Consider the following 21,581-nt stretch of genomic DNA (forward strand, 5'->3'; position numbering starts at 1 on the left):
CCATGCTGAGGCCGCGTCCCACATACAGCAACTAGAAGAATGTGCAACTATGACATACAACTATCGCCTGGGGCTTTAGGGGAAAAATAAATAAATTAAAAAAAAAAATTAAAAAAAAAGTTCCCAGGTGATGTTGATGGTACTGGTTGGGGGAGGGGGGGACCACACTTCATGACACATGCTGCCCTTAAGACATCCATTGTTGGTAACAAATTAACTTTTCTTCTAAGCATCTAGGATGGTACTATTTATATACCATCCTTGGGAAAATAGTCACTCAGTAATTTTCTCTGTTCTGTGGTTAAGATGAGGAACCCAATTGAAAAGGACTGGTTTAGAATGAATCTAATTTGTGTGGTACAAGTGGGCAGATTGTAGGGGGCTGGCCCTGTGACGTAGTGGTTAAGTTCATCGTGTTCTGCTTCGGTGGCCCGGGTTTGCCAGTTCAGATCCTGGGGGTGGACCTACACCATTCATCAGCTACGCTGTGGCTGTGACCCACATATAAAGCAGAGGAAGATTGGCACAGATGTTAGCTCAGGGCTAATCTTCCTCAGCAAAAAAAAAAAAAAAAAAGGCATATTGTTTAATATTCTTCACCATTTTAAACATTTCTCTGGTATGCTTATCATATTTATAAATATTTCTATATTAATTGGTCAAACAATTTTTTAACAGAAATGCTAAGAATCTTTGCTGATTAGGTAGATACCATTTCCTAGATAAATATTTGCTCTATAAATACATTTAAAAGCATGAATTAAGTGGTATATTTTAAGCAAAAAACTTGCCCTATTTCGGAATGGAATGGAATGATTTCAGGCTATCTTGAAAGTAAAGGATATTTGCTTGATGATATCTTGTTTTTATAATGCCATTGAAAGGAAGTTCTACATATTAGTTTGTCACTTCAGCTTGATGTCTAGAGAAATGGATAGCAAGTAAGTCAGTGAATAAAGCTGACCAGAAGGATATTGGCAACATTAAGAAAATAGTAAGGCCAATTCAGGACAGTTTGAATTGTCTTAAGAAATAGAAAGACATATTCATCATAAAATAAGAAAAAAATATGATAGGCAGATGGATAATTATAAATTTCTATAACTTGAGTAAGTGATTAAGATAAAATCTAGCTAATTTTTAGCTCCAGTAGTTTTTATGTTTTATTCAAGAAACATCCACTTTTCTTTTGTCATGTAGAGCATTCTTAACTGGGATATTTTCTTATTTTGAATTTTAGGGCAGCAGCAATGACTCTCCGCACGGTATTATTGTCATTGCAAGCACTATTGGCAGCTGCAGAGCCAGATGATCCACAAGATGCGGTAGTAGCAAATCAGGTAAGACAGCTGCTTTTGAAAGTCTTTCTGGTGCTTACCTATGAGTCTCTACTTTAATGGTTTGCTACGTTAACATGTGAGCATACGTCTGTCAAAACCAAATTTGGAAATGGTTTCCTTTCTTGCAGTAAGATTATTTTGTCAGATGTAGTAGTTAAAATTTATTGGTTTTTAACAGACTAGTTTAATTGGATATATGGTAGGTGCTTTTTTGTAAAATATTAAGAAAAATTTCAAGCATACAGTATCCAGAGAATTACAGAGAGAACACATATAGATTCTACGATTAACATTTTACTACATGTGCTTTATCATGTGTGTATCTGTATATCTTTCCTTCCATTCATTGATGATCCCTCCCTGATGATAATTGAACCAGCTTCTACTGTTGGCACTGAAGTGGCATGGTAAAGGTTACCAAGGACCTTATAATTGCCAAGTGGAATAAATGTTTTTTAGTTCTGATCTTTGATCTCGAAGGCAGAGGTCAGCAAATTATGGCCAGACTTGACTGTTTTTGTAAATAATGTTTTATTGGAACACAGCCACACTCTTTTGTTTACTTTCTAGCTACAAGTGGCAAAGTTGAATAGTTGAAACAGAGATGATATGGTCTGAAAGCTTGAAATAATTATTATCCGGTCCTCGGAGAAAGTTTGCCAATCCCTACTTTAAGCCATTAGGATTTACTGAGTATTCTTTTATTTTTTTCCACCTAGAAATTTTTTCTTCTCTTGACTTCTGAGATAGTGCTTTCTTCTCTTCCTATCTTCATAGTTGTAGTTGTTCCTTCTTAGTTCCTACAGTTATTTCTCTTCCTCCGCCCTTTTAAATATAGTTTCTTGGTTCTGATATCCTTTCTTTTATTTTCCATTGTATATATTCATGTGGACGATCATATCCACACTGATATTACCACCTATATGTTGATAAAATGTCCAGGCTTGACCTCTCTCCTGAGCCCAACAGTCTTTTTAGAACTGAATAGATGTGTATGAATGTCCCGTGGATACCTCAGCACAACATTCCCAAAACTGAATGCAGAATCTTAAATCCTGCGAAACTGTCTATCCTTCTATGATGCCATCATCAATTTAGTTAAATATCTAAGTCACAGACTTGGAGTTCTTCTCTGTGTCTCTTTTTCTCTTGTTGATTACATTTCTAGTATCCCTCTGGCATCATACTTCTCTGATTGCCTTAGTTCACATTTTAAAAAATTTCTCATTTTAACTGCTCTGTTAGAGCTCCTTTCTTCAGCTTCTTCCTTCCCTCACCTTCTACATTGATACCAGTTAGCTTTATAAAGTGCAAATCTTATTTTACTTTACTACTAAAAACCTATTAGTAGCCCTACTATCACCTACTTGGTAAGTCCAAATTCTTTAGTTTGCAGAGTTCCTTCATGATTTGAACTGTCTACAAACCCAGCTTCATCTCCTGAATTCTTACCATTCCTCAAACTCCTGTTTTTTCAAGATGGTGTTCATTTCTACACGTCATTTCACCCCATCTGCCATGTTTCCTCTGCCTGAGGAAACTTCCTCTTAGCAGACTTCTTCCTTTCCCTTGAAAAGCTGTTCACTCCTTGTTATATGTGTATCTTTGTTAATATGTTCTATTGTTTGTTTCAAAGTGCTTAGAATTATGATTTAACATGTTTTATATATATATGTGCTGTTCATTCATTCTTTGGTAGTCAGAAGCATAGCCTGAGTCCCAGCTTATATTTCCTGTTGAGTTCTGAGCCTCAAAAATTGAGATTGGACTTAGAGGTTTTTCTAGCTCCTAAAACAGTTCAATAATTTGACTTATTTTTTGTTAAAGTTAATGGCTGAAACTAGATTTATCATTTTAATATATAGTAGAAGTTCATCAGTCTTAAAATATTCAATATGTATAAAATACTTTAATAAGAAATATTAAAGTGAATTAAACAGTTATTTTAAGTGTACACTTTGCTTTATATTAAATAGTAGTGGTCCCAGAATATTTGAGAATAAATTTACCTCTTTCCAATGCATATGGGAATTCTTACCTTTTAAAAGTACTGTATTGTGACTTCATAATCATCTTAAAACATATGCTGTAAGTTAGACTTTGCGTATGGGGTTTTCTTAAATCACTGCACACTAATACTGCTCTAGCAAAACAGCGAAGTCTAGTTGTATTTTAGCCTAGCTATGGTTAGTACAAAAATTGGTCACATTTTTTAGTTACTGTCCATATAATTTTAGAAGCTAGTAATTCTATTTAGTTTTATAATGTTGGCCATTGCACAGTGTTTAGAAACATCTCTAATACCACACTTTACTTAGTATTAGTTTTCTGCAAGATTTGTTGAAATTGGAGATCAAAGTTGATAAACATTATTTGTCTTTGTTTTTCTTCTGTCAACACAACTTGTGAATCACAGCTTCACAGGTTAAACAGTCCTTATTTGAGTGACACAGTTTGTTTGCAATGGAAAGTGAATTAATCACATTTTAAATGTAAATTAGTTTTATTTACAAAAAGCAGATTCTTAGGCAATTAAGAGCTGAGCTACTATGTTGACTATTATAACTGTGTTGTCATGTCAATCAATATGTTTTCCCCATATAGTACAAACAAAATCCTGAAATGTTCAAACAGACAGCTCGGCTTTGGGCACACGTGTATGCTGGAGCACCAGTTTCTAGTCCAGAATACACCAAAAAAATAGAAAACCTATGTGCTATGGGCTTTGATAGGGTAAGTATATAAAGGCATGTTGATTTTGATTATATTGATTGATTTTAAATTATTGCTGCAAATCATTGGCTGACAAAAGTAGTTCAGAAATACTCTAAATCTAGTTTTGATAAACTTTGTTGTTATTTTTCTTTTCCTTTTGCTGATTGGTTTTAGAAGCTTTTTATGCACAAGTGCAAGGCAACTTGAAAAAACAAGGTGTGAGTTCCAATATAATGACAGTGAGTGGGTCAGTATTTTAAAAATACTTCTTGGGGCCGGCCCGGTGGCGTAAGTGGTTTAAGTGTGCGCGCTCCTCTGTGGCGACCCGGGGTTCGCCGGTTCGGATCCCGGGCGCGCACTGACGCACTGCGTGGCAAGCCATGCTGTGGCGGCGTCCCATATAAAGTGGAGGAAGATGGGCACGGATGTTTGCCCAGGGCCAGTCTTCCTCAGCAAAAAAGAAGAGGAGGATTGGCAGACCTTAGCTCAGGGCTGATCTCACAAAATAAATAAAAATGAAAATATTTCCTTGAGATTTGATGTTTTGTCCCCTTTTCTTCTCTACAGAATGCGGTAATAGTGGCCTTGTCTTCAAAATCATGGGATGTAGAGACTGCAACAGAATTGCTTCTGAGTAACTGAGGCATAGAGAGAGCTGCTGATACTAGTCAAGCTTGCCCCTTCTTGAGGAGCATCAACATCTGTTATTTTTAGGATTCTGCGTAGATTTCTTTTAAACTGCATTCTTGCCTAATGATGTTATCTAGGCACTATTGGAGACTGAAAAAAAATCCCTGCTCTGTAAATAAAGCTAATTAAACGTCTGTGTAAATTTAAAAAGGGGAAATACTTTAATTTTTTTCTTACTTAATAGTGTAAAAATTCTTTGAGCTAAGCTAAAACCATGGAAAAACATGCTACTTTAGTGTTTAGCAGTGTACCAAGACTAGCAAGAGTTTGCTTCAGGATTTTGTTGAATAATTAAGATAATATTTTGAGTGTGTCAGGGCCATTTAAATTGTTGGTGTTGCATCACAGCTACCTTAACTGTTTTTAACATGGATCCTCTGTGCCTGTGAATTTACTTGCATGCTTGTACTTGACTTCTTAGGATGGGTAGCTGAAAAGACCACCACTTTAAGCATTTGAGAATTCTTAAATATGAGATTTATCCAGAATTGAAGATGGTGACCTATTCAGAGCCTTTTTGTCCTTGTCAACAGACTGGGACACCATATCTGTTTTTTCCCCTCTTGCCACACACAGCTAATATTCTAATAGTAAACTTCTCTCTATTTGGTGGGGAAATGTGCTGAGGGGCAGTATCCCTTGCTCCAGTTTTAGGTCATCCATTTGGAATGTTTTGTCACAGTTCTTCCCTCTTAAAACTTTCCTATGTAAGTAAGTAATAATGTAGAAATGGAGCTGCCAATTTTATTTCTCTTGCAAAAACAGTAAATACTTGATGTTGCAGTATTCCCAAGATTTAATGAAAGAACCCAACTTAATTTTTCAGTAATTTTGACATCTTTCGGTTTTTAAACTGATGAAATTTTTCTTTGAGAACTTGCAAGGATGAAATCGACTATTTGCAGTTTTTAGCCTAATTTTGGCTTTATAGAGATTGCTTCATCAAATACTTTAAAAGTCACTCTTGCTTGCATTTCCCCCTAGTAACACATGAAAGCTGTGTTGGTGTTTTACTGTACATACTTCAAATGCACATAGGAATAGAAGTGTGTTATAAATCTAGCTTTCTTTATGATGTTTCTGATAATATAAGAATTGAAAACTTTACCTTCTCTTGTACATAGTAAGACTTTCTATTCGTATTAAAGTTACATTTCATTCTAAGTTCAAAAGTTTGAAAATTATTAGTTTTGTAAGCTGAGACATTAATTTGACCATTTTATGAAGGTTGAAATGGATTTATGCAGGCATTTCTATACGTAGAAACACCGTTCTTATTAAATTTTCAGGACCAATGCAAAATAACAAAAATGTAATGGAATCAGAATGAATTAAAGTAAGGCTATATATTGAAAGTCATATTATAAAAGATTTGCTTTCTTCAAGTGTTATTTATCCTAAATTATAATCGTTAAGTGTTTGGAAAATCATTTTGAACCATAAATTCCACATAATTTCATTTGACTTCTCAATAATCTTAGAAGCAATAAAAGAACCATTAAATATATTGTAATGTTAAAAATGTGAAGGTTCTTCCAAAAACTTATAAGGCTTTCCTAATCAATAGTAAAAACTCTTGTAGTTGATATTTTTGCATACTAAACACAAGTTGCTATGTTTTTTTCCCCTATATGTTTGCTTAAGCATAAATTTCTTTATACAATCACGTCCTTTAATTGTGTAGTTTAGTTACGTTCTAAAGATGCCAAAGGAAACAAGATTTTTCTTTATTTATTTTAAATAGCTAAAACCTTGTACTTTTCTTTATATTTTGAAGTAAGGTTGGAATTGTGTGAAAATGTGGACAGTTGCATTGTTGGTTAGAATTAATTTTGGTTTTTTTTAGTGGCGGGCAGCTTGGTAGTATTAGTAATATTTGGATTATTTTAATTATCAAACACATCTTCCCAGTTTACTGTTTGCCTATGTTATCAGGGTATATTTAATTGTCCTGTGGTTAGACAAAGGAGAGAGAGTGCTCAGAGGTTACTAAAGGTCAAGCGTTACATACTTAGCTCTTGGAGATAGCTATACCTTGCCTTTGATGGTTATGCACATTAGCCCCATAGGGTGTCTACTCATCTAACTATAATTCAATATCCCCAGTGCCCAGAAAATTGAAAAGTACAATATTTGGTATGAAAGGTTCTTCATGATGGATTTTTCGTTTCAAAAATTTATGTACCTCGTTTACATTTAATGTGATAATCCCTCTTTCTTTTCTGGTACATTTCCCACTGTCCTTCTGTTTTTTGTTGTTTTTCACCTCTCTACAGGTAGATTTATTTCTCCAAACGTAGAAATTAAAGGAATTGCTTTTTTCCTCTGGTGTTGCCTATGTTTGGAAAAAGGACACTAAAAGTGTAGGTCTAGGAAAAAGGTACCCTGGTGGAAGTTATTTTTATAGTTGTCAATTTTTTGTGATTTGTCATTTTTAAAGGCCTCAAAAATTGTGGAATATATATAGTGATATCCCATTTAGGGCAGGCAGATTTGCTAGAAGTCACTGATACTGCAGTAGACTTTAAATTGTAATTGGGTCCATTTCCTGAGCATGTGCCTGACTTTTAAAAGACTAAGTAATTAGTTGTGTAGTATTTCAATACAGATTACTGAATGAATGAATAGGAATTTGTGACCTAAATAAGTATACAGTAAGTAGTATATAAATATTTGAGGAACTTGATACTAAATTAGATGCTCTGAGTTGGCTCCCCAAATGTTTGGAATTGTGACTATGGTTTACTTATAAAAACACGTAACACGTTCAAGTATGTATATGTATGTTTGGATTCTGAGTATTTTTCTTTTGAGGAGAGTAATCTATGAAATGGAAGTAAGATCGATTTTTTTTTTTATTTGGAAGTATTTCACATTTGTGATTGTTGGTGGCGCTTAAAACTATGCAAAATAATTTTTTTAAGTATCTACAAGAAAGAATTGGCAGTTAAAATGGATATTGCTTATTTATGCACTACAGAATGCAGCATATCGTGTTACTGTTTAGGCTGCTTAATAAGTTTATCAATGTGAAAAGCAGATCTTGGCTGTAAGTGTATGCCTGATTTGAGCTTTTAAAACTCTGCAGTAGGGGTATGATAATGTTTCCACAATCCTTGTAGCAACACAGGAAATAAAGCATTTTTGTTGTTTTAAAAATTGAAGATGGACTGGGGCGGGGAAGAGTTGGAACCAGGTATCCTTTCTTGTATATACATGGAAACAATGTTTGAATATGAAAAAAGAAGCCGTCTGTTTACAGTTAACTTTATTTCATGGACTTACAAAATGATATTGTATTAATCACTTTTCTAGTTCAAGAAATTTGAATTCCAGGGTACAAACCATTTCCATTCTTTTAGTATCAGTTTAAAATAAAGGCTTAACGTAATCAGCTATTTGCTATCACTGGGGAAGAAGGCAACTTGAAGTATTTACTGATAAACAGCCTTTTTCCCAAATATATGACTTTTCTGCAGTGTCTGCGTATTATGTCACATGTTCTTTTTGCACTGTTGCAATATGGATCAAAAATCTTGTGGCATAGGGATAGGGGAGTGTCAGTATCTCCCTTGTCCTGTTTGTTCTGTTACCGCTTTATTGGACTGATCTACGCTCATAAACCTGTGATCATCACCTAAATATAAGTTGTTAATGTGTCACCTTTTGCTTGGTTATTTCAACCATGCTGCTATATATAATCAGGTGTGGCACAGTTTATCAGTTTAGTTCTAGGGGATGAGTGGACACAGATCATTGCACTGTGCTGTTAAATGATCCTTGTTGTGCTTGCTGTTACCTACTTTTTACAGGCATCATAATAAAAGCTAGACTATTTCTTTGGGGGGAAAGAGACTTATTTAATGTAATTTAAAGACTTTTCCAATAGAAAATGAAATACTATTGAAAATAATATCTATTTTTTAGCTTTCAGCAATTGATGGTGCTTTGTTGTGGTGTCTGCTGGAAGTCTACTGCCATTGTAGGGATTCTCATTACCCTCACCGAGAAAGAACCTTGCTTGTTAGCTTCTCTAGATCTCTATTCTAAACAATCTGTTAGTGATAAATTCTGTAGGAGGGTCTATTCTGAGCCATTACTTCCTGTAAGGGGAAAATGGGTGGGTTACCAGAAAGACCATTGAAGCAGGGTGGGTTGTGGGTGGAGGGTTGGGTATTTGTCTTGAGAATTAAAAACTACGAAACACTTTTGTACACAACTGATTTTTAAAAAAATAAACACATTTTTAAAGATGTTGAATTTTTCCCCCCCTTATTGGGAATTCTTAAAAATAAATGCATGCATGTTTTCCCCTGAAAATGGTTTATATCTTCTTTTTGGGTACTCAACTAAGGACAGGCAGTTAAGCTTCCGCATTACTTTAAACAAGAAAAAGAACCAGGTAGATATTTCTCCTAGATAAGTTTCATAGTGATGAGTGATGATAATAAATGCAATAAATTATATTGGGTCTTTGAATTTAAAAATGGGTTGAAATTCTAATTAAAGTTATTTATTTGAAAATAGAACATTATTTGGCTAGGTTCTAAACCAAAATTTAGAGTAGTAATCCAGAGTTAGTTGGTACTGAAAGTAATACTGTCTCTTTTTTTCATGTATGCACACAAATCTTTCTGGAAAGGGCGCCTGTTACTGTGGAAAGGACTCTGAATTGTTTCACAAAGTCTTGGGTTACTATCCTTGGATTACCCCTGCCTCCATTAATACTGTAATTGGAAGAGGCTATGTTAGTTTAGATTTGTAGTAGTTATTTCACCTGGCAAAAACTCATTGTTACTTTGTGTCTCTCGGGCACTAATAACCAGCTTCCACCAGGCCTGTGAGGTTCTGTAGCCTGGAAATGGAATTGCTCCTGACTGGAATACCAGTATGAAGTGCTCTTTTCATGGTGCAAGCTGGATCTTTACATATTAAAAATCAAGGCTAACAAATGGAATTCAAATGAGCTCTCATGCCAGTCCCTGGGAAAGGATGATCAAATTTAAGGGGTAGCAAACACTTTGTACATGTTTTGTTTGGATCATCAAAGAAAGATTTTCAGTGAATAACATGACTTGTCTAATAAGCTTTTAGGAGTATATCCTACAGTAATATACTATCTACTCATGTATTCATGTCGTAATGTTCATTTCAGCCTTTGATTTCAGTAAAAATACTTTAAAGCACAATTTTATCGTGCTATTCAATCTTCCTATTGTAAATTACCTTTTAATGAGATGTTGAACCAAAGTCAAGAAGGCCAAGCTGTTTAAATACTCAGTTTATAATACTTACAGAGCCTTTATTTAATATACACAGATAAGACAAACACTGTATAGAACTGGATGAAATTTGAGGAACTCAAAGTATATTTTATTTCTTATTGAGTTAATATACATACTGCTTTGTTTCTCCCTTACAGCATAAAAGCTTTGCTAAATGTGCAGAATACACCTAACTTGAATTGAGGGTAACTAGTAGTGCCTTTTCTTCATTTACACAGCTAACATTGAGCTCCTTTGTTATTGTATTGATTCCTCATCTCTTCGTTTGTAGTATATGAAATATATATATTTCTTTTCTATACACATTATTATTTGCATTATATTGATAGATGAATGATCTCGTGTCCTAAGCAATATTGAGGAACAGGATTAATGACATTTTACTGTATCTCCTAACCATATTCGTATAATTACAGAATTTTAAGGGAAAAAAGGGGCCTTCCAGTCTCCTTTTTTTTAATCAAATGAGTTGGTTATCTAGAGTCACAGGTTATTTTTTAGTGGAAATCCCATAATATTGTTATTTATATGTGCCTACTAAACTTGGTAGCATTTTGAGACATAAAACGCTATTCTTGTTTTCATTAAAAATAGGAAATGTGGAGGGATCATTTGTAAGCATGAAAAGGAAAACCAATTCAGGTGGAAGTGAGGTCTTCACTCCAAGGAAAGTATACCCAAAACAGTCCTCATGGTATGAATTGAACAGAATGTTTTGGTGAACTAGCTTCAACTTTTTTTAGGGTTCTGTGACTTTGCAAGTTGCTTTATATGCATCAAACACTTTTTTCTTATTTTTGGAATAATAGAATAAATAGCAGTGTTCTTGGTTTATGAGACCCATAGAAAATGATCTGCTAAATCACAAAATCAAATTGTGCCTAAAAGTCATGTTATACAGATACTTTAGTTCTTAATTGCATAATGTCATGCTTCTGTGTACATGAGGAGAGAGATAGCTCCTCTCAGGTTAAATTTTTTTCTTTTTTGGGGGGAGGCGGTGAGGAAGATTAGCCCTGAGCTAACATCTGTTGCCAATCCTCTTTTTGCTGAGGAAGATTGGCCCTGGGCTAACATCTGTGCCTATCTTCCTCTACTTTATGTGTGGGACTCTTGCCACAGCATGGCTTGATAAGCAGTGCGTAGGCCCACGCCCAGGATCCGAACCTGCAAACCCCGGGCCGCCGAAGTGGAATGTGCAAACTTAACTGCTACACCACTGGGCCAACCTAGGTTAATCTTAACATGTCATGACGTAGAGGTAGAATCAAAAGGCAAAAATTTTATAAGGAAACAAATTCAGAATAATAGTCTGTTGAGGTGATTATTAGTATGGTTGATTTTCTTCATTTAAAAAGTTATTTTTCCAAACAATGTGTACTTTTAAAAATCAGTAGTAGTGAAGAGTTCATTCTGGAAAATCTATGATCCTTTTCCTACCTCTAGTACTAATCCATAGAGACAGCTTTTAAATGTCTGATTTTTGTTTTTAGTTTGCCTCCAGGTCACTAAGCAATATGCTTATTCCTCTTTAAGTAAATCTAGGCTTCGTTTGTAACAGTGGGTTAATTACGTTTCTGTTCTGTCAGTTATACCTAATACCTCTTGACTCCCTCTTTTTATCCTTAATCTTTTTCTTCACTAAGTAATGGAGTTTGGGTTGAGGGAGGGATGTTGCATGCACAAAAGCATTAAGAAAATAGGGTGACTTTGGGGGCAGGGTATGTATAGGTAAAGGGCACCTACTCCCTGAAGCAGAAATTGCTTTAGAACTGAGGTGTAGATAAAAAGTAAAGTGAAACAAGGAGACTATGATACCTAGATTGAATTAGAAGATGAAGAAGTAGGGGAGAGATTATAATAGGAAGAAAGAAAAGGCAAGATGTAAAAGAAGATCAAGGTTGTGAACCTGCAGAGGGCAGGGTAGGAAGGGGAAAGACTTCCATATAGGGAGTGTAACCAAAAACCTTGACCTCAAATGTTAATCCTTTTAGTTTGTTCAAGTTGCCAGTCCTACCTTGTATCCCCAACTCGCTCAGCTTCATTCAGTAGATTAATACTCTTCAGGGGCCTTTGAGGAGCTGCCTTCCTTCCCAAGGATACCTCCTTATACTCTTACTTAGATTTTGTGTGTGTGTGTCATCTAGCAGTTCTTTCCCCCAATACCTCTTTCCATTAAACTGTTCATGCTTTTATTTCCTCCTCTTTTCCATACTGCACTTCCTACCACATTTACAAAATGTTGCTTCCTGAATAGTTGGCTTTCTTATCCTTTTCTTTCTTTAACTCAAAATTTGGGCCTGGCCTCCATCATAATACTAAAATTGGTCTAAAAATCCTGCAGCCCTTCAAATTACAGATATGAAAAGATTGAGGCCTTAATTTGCCGAGAGGTAACATGGGTAGTGATGTCAGACTGAGAACTTGGATTTTCTATCCACTGTATTTCTTGCTATACTTTTATTTTTAAAAGCAATTTTAGTGATAAAAATGTACTCATTTCAAGAAACTTAGACTTAAAAAACAAGTTCTAACCCTGGCTCCTAGAATTTAATATTTTGGAGCATTCTCTCCTTTGATGTACTGTTTTTACACAGTTAAGCTAATACTATATAATTGTCAATATTCTGCTTTTTAAAACTGATAATCACAGTTCTTTAAAAATTCTTTATATAAATATTTTGGATGGCTATAAATAGGCCATTGGGTAGGGCTACCATATTTTACATCTCAGCTACCCTTTAGATGTGTAGATTGTTTCCGATTTTTCTCTGTCAGAAACTGTGCCGCATGGACTTCTGATTAAACATAATGGGTACCACAAATGCTTTAATACTAGCTGCCTCCTGAAACTCCACTGGAATGACATATTTTTAAAGGTAGGGACAAGGAATGGAAGAGAAGACAAAATGTGAAATACTTTGGAAGATGGAAAGCAGACAGGAGTAGAAACTGATTTAGTAGAGTAGAGGAAGTTCAAACCTAATTGTCTGCAGAAGGAGTGCTTCTATAGAAGCAAGCTGATTTGTTCCTTAAAACTCAGAAAGACCTAAAAATGGGAGAAAACAGACCCTGCAGAATGTGGGGTGAGTTGTGCTGGGAGTAGGGATTGGTTGAAAATCTACTCCTTTTTACCTTAGGTGGGTAGCTAGGTTACTACTGTCTTCTTACCATGGGAGGAGAATTGCTCTTTTGAGAATTTGAAGCAAGTTTTCAGACTGAGATATGAGTCACAGATTGGAAATGAAGATTATTTAAAATTCTCTGTACTTGGATGGTAGATTTCTGGTTTCTAGAAAGACTGCTGACAGTTAAGTCTCAGAGAAAAGGGAGGAGGATCCTTTTCTGCAGAAACTTAGTGGTCCCAGAGAAAAGACCTTCAAAGGGATTCAGACTTTTGAAGATTTTCCAATGAGGAAGCTGAGTCCCACCCAGTAAATTTCAAAGTATGAACAAATTGAGGAATCACCACATTTTCAAAGAGTGCCCCGATACTGACCAAGACCAAAACAGCATCAATACAGAGAGAACAAAACCTGAAAATATAACTGTCTTCAAAGATAAGATGTTAATTACATCTATGAAAAAAGTACAGAATGCTTAAAAAAATAGATTTTGTAAGTTAAATATTATAGCTCAATCAAAAATTAGGTAAAGGATTTCAACTTTAAAGAGTACAAGAACAATTTAAAAATACAAGATGAAATTTTTTTTTTTTTTAATTACAGGACCACTCCAGAAGGTCTACCATCTGACCAATAGGGATTTCTTAAAGGAAATAGAATGAAGCAAAGTATCAAGAAAATAATCGAGGATACTCCTCCACTTTTTAAAGAGTCCATCAAGCACCCAGTATAATGAATGGAAAAAGACCCATAGTAAAGCATAGTTTGCTTCAGAACATTAGGAAAAATGAGAAAGTCCAAAAACTGGGATTGAAGTGTGGGGAATGGGCCCCTAAAATGAATTGGGAGTAAGAATGACGTCAAGTTCATCAACAATGATATGGGAAGCTAGGAGACGCTGAAGCAATGACTTCTAAGTTATGAGTGAAAATTATTTCTAGCTAAGAATTCTATTCCCAGCTGAGGTGTCAGTGTAGAATAAAGATAGTTTCATTTATCAGAGTCTCAAAAAAAATTTGTCTTTCATTGTCCTTTTCTTGGGAAGCACCTGACTGATATACTCCACCAAAATGGAGGAGTAGGGCATGCAAAAGAAAGATGAGATACAAGACAGGAGCTGATTATTTCTGGAATGAGTAGAGAGAAATCCAGAATGTCAGCTGTGCAGCAGCCTTGAGCAACCATTTCAGTACATAGAGGACCAGAAGGATAATGAAGTCCAGAGGAAGAGCAACAAAATGAAAGAAAGGAATTGATAGATTATTTGATACATTTTATCATGTGTGAAATTACGTTGGAATTAATTGGAGTACAAGGAAAGAATTGGCCATAGTAGGTACTCAAAACAAATAGAAAAAGGTGTAACTGTTCTATGAAAACAAAAATGTAAAAAAGAAACAAAGTATACCCGTTAGGTGATCAATAACTATATAGTCATAATGTAAACTATTTTACCAGAATTGCCAAATACAGTAGCCCCGCTTTATCCATGAGTGATATGTTCCAGGACACCCAATGGATGCCTGAAACCTCGGATAGTACCAAACCATACATATACTCTGTTTTTTCCTATACATGCATACCTATGATAAAGTTTAGTTTATAAAATAGGCACAGTAAGAAATTAACATCAATAATAAAGTAGAACAGTTACAACAATATACTGTAATAAAAGTTACTGTAGATGTTAGCAACCTTAGCATACAATTTTTTTCTTTTCCTTATTAAATTGACAACTTTCATCTTCTCACTTAAAGGAAGTGCTTTGTGGCTTCTCTTTGGCACATCCAAATTGCCAGCATCACTACTCTTGCACTTTGGGGCCATTATTAAGTAAAATAAGGATATTTGAACACTAGCACTGCAACAGTCGATGTAATAACCAAGATGATTACTAAGTGACTAATGAGTGGGTAGTGTATACAGCTTGGATGTGCTGGACAAAGGGATGATTCACATCCTGGCCAGGTGGGGCAACATTTTATCACCTTACTCAGAATGGTGTGCAATTTAAAACGTACAAATTGTTTATCTCTGGAATTTCCCATTTAGTATTTTTGGACTGCAGTTGACCGTGGCTAACTGAAACAACAGAAAATGAAACCACTGATAAGGGAGGACTACTGTACTAAGACATGAAGAATGGAAACGGGGGTGGACCATAGAAGAGAGCTAAGTACTCTACCTTAAGAAAGTATGTTTTCAATCAATGAATACAAATATGGTAGTGTAAGCATGTTATTGAAAATGTTTGCCTTTGAAGAATGAAATGGGGGCTGGCCCCGTGGTGTAATGGTTAAGTTTGGCACGCTTCGCTTCAGCAGCCCGAGTTCGGTTCCCAGGCGCAGACCTACACCACTCATCAGTGGCCATGCTGTGGTGGTGACCCACATACAAAAGAGAGGAAGATTGGCACAGATGTTACCAGGGCTAATCCTCCTCAAGCAAAAAGAGGAAGATTAGTAACAGATGTTAGCTCAGGGCAAATCTTCCTCAGGAAAAAAAAGAATGAAATGGGATATGTGTCAAAATCTGCTGTCTATATGTGTGTTTTAGCAGATTTATTGAGATATAATTCACACACCGTATTATTTTCCCATTTAAAATGTACAATTCAGTGGCTTTTGGTATATTTGAAGAGTTGTGCATCCATCAGCACAATCCATTTTAGACCATTTTCATTACCCCAAAACAAAACTCTTCGGCCTTTAGCAGTCGTGGGTTTGTTTTTTAAAATAATCTTTTAGTAATATTTGACTTAAAGTCTATACATATTAATTTGATGAATGCCATATTGAGCCACATTGTATGCATTTCAGATTATTAAGGACAATCTGCAGAAGTTTGCTTTATCACTAAAGTGCTTTCCCATGATGTTATACTAACAAATATTAACACTAACATATATAAAAGGGTCACCCTGTCATTGCTGAATGTAAGTATTCTCTTAGAAAAAGCTAACATGAAGGTGAAAGTAATGTGTGTTTGTTTTTAAGTTAAGATTTACTGTGATTGAGCATCTTTTTCAAGGGTTAGTTTACATTGGTATTCCCCTCTGTTCAGGTCCCTTATTCACTTGCATTTTGCAGTTGTAATTATTTCTTAGAAAATTAGAATACTTCTTTAATTTGATTAAGAATAATCTTAGCATTGTTTTTCAATGCAGAATGGGAATTAGTGTTGGGCTTTTGCTATGTATCAGATGACCTTTTAGATATTATGTGTTATCTCGTTGAATTCTTCAAAACAAATGGAGTGTTTTTTTAATTCCATTCATTTATAATTGAAGAAACGAGGTGAACAACTGACCAGGACTGAGGACCTTTCTGACATCCAAACCTATGTTCCTATTTTACCATCCTGTTAAGAGACATCTCAACAGTTATTTTCAAAACTACATTAAACATCTGATTTCTCTTCTTAGCAATTCAATGCTGACTTCTCATCAAAGCTAAAATGGATTGGCACATTTATCCCCCATTTCTCCTACGACCACACTTAAATGAATACAAGGGTATGAAACATATAAGCTGACAACAGTGAAGAAAATAGGATAGGGGGCCGGCCTGGTGGCATAGTGCTTGAGTTTGTGCACTCCGCTTCGGTGGCCCAGGGTTCGCATGTTCAGATCCCGGGTGTGGACTGACGCACCACTCGTCAAGCCATGCTGTGGAGGCATCCTATATACAGAATAGAGGAAGATGGACACAGATGTTAGCTCAGGGCCAATCTTCCTCAGCAAAAAGAGGAAGAGTGGCAACAGATGTTAGCTCATGACCAAGCTTCCTCACACACACACCAAAAAAAGAAAAAGAAAATAGGATAGACCCAACAATGGATGAAAGCAAAATCCTGCAAAGTAGAAACCAAATACATGTGAACTAAAGCTACATATGGAAAAAACCATAGCCTAGCTGGAATGCAGAGAGCTTTGAACTATGGAGAAGTACAGTTCTTGAAGGAACTAGGCACTGTGTGATGGTACAAGATAAGAGGCTGAAAATGGGAATTAAATGAAAATGGAGATATGTAATTCTTAATCCCCACCCTGCATGATTAGCTTTGGAAAAAAAGCCAGATAGTGAACAAACTATAGTCACAGTACTCTTAATCACTCTTTTAGTGCCTCACCTTTAACCATATGCATAAAACTAAGATAAAAAATTTGAGAAAAGCCTTCAACATGAAAGATAAACCAAGATGAAAAAAAAATTAACCTGAAGGAAACAATGTAGAGAACAGAAAAGTAGTTAAAACAAAAATCTAGTTATTCTTATTGACATTGAAGAATTCATTGCACCCATCCAACAAGAACAGGATATTATGAAAAAGGGACTTTAAGAAAATAACAAAGAGCTCTTAAAAATTTTAAATGATCACTGAAGTTAAAAAAAAAAAAATGTAGGGCCGGCCCCGTGGCTTAGCTGTTAAGTGCGCAGGCTCTGCTACTGGTGGCCCAGGTTCGGATCCCAGGCACGCACCTACGCACCGCTTCTCCAGCTATGCTGAGGCTGGGTCCCACATACAGCAACTAGAAGGATGTGCAGCTATGACATACAACTATCTACTGGGGCTTTGGGGGTAAAAAAAAAAAAGGAAGAGGATTGGCAATAGATGTTAGCTCAGAGCGGGTCTTCCTCAGCAAAAAAAAAAAGAGGAGGATTAGCACGGATATTAGCTCAGGGCTGATCTTCCTCACACAAAAAAAATGTAAATTTGATTTTCCCCCAACTTTATTTCTGTCTTGACAAGATTTAACGGGGACCCAAAGCATTCCTTGTGATATTGATAAGACCACCATGATCTGTCATCCACTTTTCCACTACAAACTGCCTAAGCAGCCTATCCCAAGAAGGAAGCTATAATCAACTGATTTCTCAACTTCCAAAACTCTTTCAGGAATAATCCCATCATGCTTTTCATCTTGGTTTACCTTATTCATACAGTTCAAGACTCTAAGTTTATTTGACAACACCTGGACTTTTTTTATATTTTAAATATGTAATTTTTTTCTTTTTTTTTTTTGGCAGGGAAGGATTCACCCTGAGCTAATATCTGTTGCCAATCTTCCTGTTTTTTTTTAATTTTTCCCTCCCCAAAGCCCCAGTGCCTTGGTTGTATATTCTAGTTGTAAGTCCTTCTAATTCTTCTATGTGAGCTGCCACCACAGCATGACAACTGAGGGGTGGTGTGGTTCAGTGATGGGGAAACGAACCTGGGGCCACAAAAGCGATGAGAGCGCCAAACTTGAACCACTAGGCCATCAGAGCTGGCTCAATACCTAGACTTTTAACCCTATGAAATTATTTCCTAATCTGACCTAATCTTACTAACTCGACCCTCTCTTCACCTCCTGCCACCATGCCCTAGTTCTTAGAATTGTCATGAGCAAAATTGAAACTTGACTGCTCCCTGAGGCCACTGTTTCCCCTAGAGTCTCCTCAATTGGCATTTATATTTTTTTATGTTGACAATCAGATCATCTGTGAACAGATCATCTGGAAAGTTTTACTTACTTTCCAACCTGTATTCCTTTTATTTATTTATTTGTTATTTGCCTAATTGCTCTCTAGGACTTACAGTGTGATGCTGAATATGAGTGGTGAGAGAGGACATCCTTGAATTGTTCCCAGTCTTAGGGGGAAAGCATTTAGTCTCTCACCATTAAATATGATGTTAGCTGTAGGCTTTTCATAGATGCCCTTTATTAGGTTAAGGAAATTAAACCCAAAGCAAACAGAAGTAAACAATAAAGATTAAAGGAAAATTGAAGAAAGTAAAAACAGGATATAGTAAAAAAAATAAATGAAACCAAAATCTGGTTGTTTCAAAAAGCAATGTGATTGATAAACCTCTAGCCAGAATGATTAAGAAAAAAATGGAGAAGATACAAATTACCAATATCAGAAATGAAAGAGGAGATATCACTAGTAATCCCACAGACATTAAAAGAACAATAATGGGGCTGGCCCCGTGGCTTAGCGGTTAAGTGTGCACACTCCGCTACTGGCGGCCCGGGTTCAGATCCTGGGCACTCACCGACGCACCGCTTCTCTGGCCATGCTGAGGCCGCGTCTCACGTACAGCAACTAGAAGAATGTGCAGCTATGACATACAACTATCTACTGGGGCTTTGGGGAAAAATAAATAAATAAATAAAATTTTTAAAGAACAATAAGAGAATACCACAAAAACCTCTATGCCCATAAATTTGTAAATTCAATTTTGGATGAAATGGACCACTTCCTTGAAAACAACAGAACTCATTCTGGAAATTTCCAGATTGAAAGATCCACCAGCTTAGTGCAATCAATGAAAAAAGACACATTTTTGTCAAATTTTACATCACTGGGTGGAAGAAAGTATTCTAAAGTTCCCTTGAAAGAAAAGAGCAAGAATCAATAGCATCAGATTTCTTAAAAGTACACTGTATTCTAGAGGATAGTGGAACTGTTTTTAAATGCTGATACAAATTATTTTCCATCGGGGCCGGCCCGGTGGCGCAAGCGGTTAAGTGCGCGCGCTCCACTGCGGCGGCCCGGGGTTCGCTGGTTCGGATCCCGGGCACGCACCGACGCACTGCTTGGTAAGCCATGCTGTGGCGGCGTCCCATATAAAGTGGAGGAAGATAGGCACAGATGTTAGCCCAGGGCCGTCTTCCTCAGCCAAAAAAAAGAAAAGAGGAGGATTGGTGGATGTTAGCTCAGGGCTGATCTTCCTCACACACACAAAAAAAAAGATCTTCCATTTTCTCCCTATAGTAGTGTTTGTCTAAGTACACATTGTGCTTCCTGCCTCTGTGCATTTAAAATTACTATTTCTGCTTTTGGATATGGTTTCTCTTCCATTTCTATAAATTGAAATCTTATCCTTCAGGTTCACTCCTAAATGCTACCACCTCTGTGAACCTTCCTAAATCTCCCATAGGACTTCTTAAGTGTCCCAGTACTTACATACAGTCTACCTTATATTCTTTTTTTTTTTTTTTGTACATGAATGTTTATAGGAGCATTTTTCATAATAGCAAATGAAACCCAAATATCCGTCAACCAATGATTGGATAAATAAAATGTGATATATCCATACAATGGAATTCATACAATAGAATATTGTTCGCTCATGAAAAGGAATGAAGTACTGATCCATGCTACAACATGGATGAACCTTGAAAACATTATGCTAAGTGAAAGAAGCTAGTCACAAAAGACCATGTATATTAGTTTGCTAGGCTGCCATAAAAAAGTAGCACAGACTGGGTGGCTTAAATAACAGAAATCTATTGTCTCACAGTTCTGGAGGCTAGAAGTCCAAGATCAAGGTATCAGTAATGTTGCTTTCTTCTGAGAGCTGCGAGAGAGAATCTGTTCTATGACTCTCACCTAGCTTCTGGTGGTTTGCTGGCAGTCTTTGGCGTTCCTCGGCTTGTAGAAGCATCATCTCAATCTCTGCCTTCGTCTTCTCAGAGTGTTCTCCCTGTGTCCAAATTCCCCCTTTTTATAAAGACACCAGTCATATTGGATTAGAGCCCTCCCTAATGACCTTCATCTTACTAATTACATCTGCAATGACCTTATTTCCAAATAAAGTCACATTCAGAGGGACTGAGGGTTAAGACTTCAACATATAAACTTGGGGGGGGCTACCTTATATTCTTGTTGGTGGTTTACTGCTGTTGATTGTAAATTCCTTAAACACAATCTTGTTACTCATGACATATAATAGGCACTCAACAAATGTCATATGAATTGAGTTAGGTGTGTACTAAGGAAATAAATATCGAGGGGAGCGGAGGAAATGGGACTAGGGAGGGCACCATCAGCAACATTAATGGCAACAGAAAGATGGCGCAAATTAGAGCTAGTCATTGCATTTGGGCAATAGTTTCAGCATTTTGTTAGTTTTCTTCCAATCTCCAAGCAGTTTTGATCAAATGATGGGATTAAAAGCTAGTTTAGAAGTTAGACAGTGGTGAGCTAAAACTTCCTTCAGGAGGAGTTTGGCTGTTTAAAAGGGAACTAAAATAATTACCAAGTAGAGTTGGGTGAAGGTTTGCTTTCTAAGGATGTGAGAAACTTGTGCACAGGCACATTTTGTGACGAAAGGAGAAAAGCCAGTGGAGAGAGAGAAATTGAAGACGTTGGGGAGATGGAAAGTATTCTTGGTGGTAAAAGTGGGATACAGAACATGTATGGATTCTATAATCAAGAAATATGTAAAAATGGATATAAAATACTGTATTGTTACTGCTTTGTAGGAATTATTGTCTGGAGTGTAGATGGCCACAGATATACCCTGTTAGTAGGAAGAACCATAGAGATCTTTCAGGCAAACACTCTCATTTTGCTGGTGAGCTCAAGCGGAAATGTGCCTAAAGTCATGTATACGTTGTTAATGAATCATATAGCTGGGACTTGAACTATCTCCAA

At 36.2% G+C, this 21,581-nt stretch overlaps 1 protein-coding gene across 1 annotated transcript in view; it reads left to right on the top strand.

Moving 5' to 3' along the window:
* Window positions 1-7,312, top strand: part of UBE2K (ubiquitin conjugating enzyme E2 K) — a 70,694-nt gene extending 63,382 nt beyond the window's left edge. Inside the window, exons 5-7 of the mRNA XM_058546918.1 lie at window positions 1,241-1,340; window positions 3,945-4,073; window positions 4,623-7,312. Coding sequence (XP_058402901.1) covers window positions 1,241-1,340; window positions 3,945-4,073; window positions 4,623-4,697 — 304 coding nt within the window. The 3' untranslated portion in view covers window positions 4,698-7,312. The remainder of the gene's footprint in view (window positions 1-1,240; window positions 1,341-3,944; window positions 4,074-4,622) is intronic.
* Window positions 7,313-21,581: the final 14,269 nt, after the last annotated feature.

The sequence above is a fragment of the Diceros bicornis genome, chromosome 8 (genome assembly GCF_020826845.1).
Source record: "Diceros bicornis minor isolate mBicDic1 chromosome 8, mDicBic1.mat.cur, whole genome shotgun sequence".
Classification (NCBI taxonomy): Eukaryota; Metazoa; Chordata; class Mammalia; order Perissodactyla; family Rhinocerotidae; genus Diceros; species Diceros bicornis.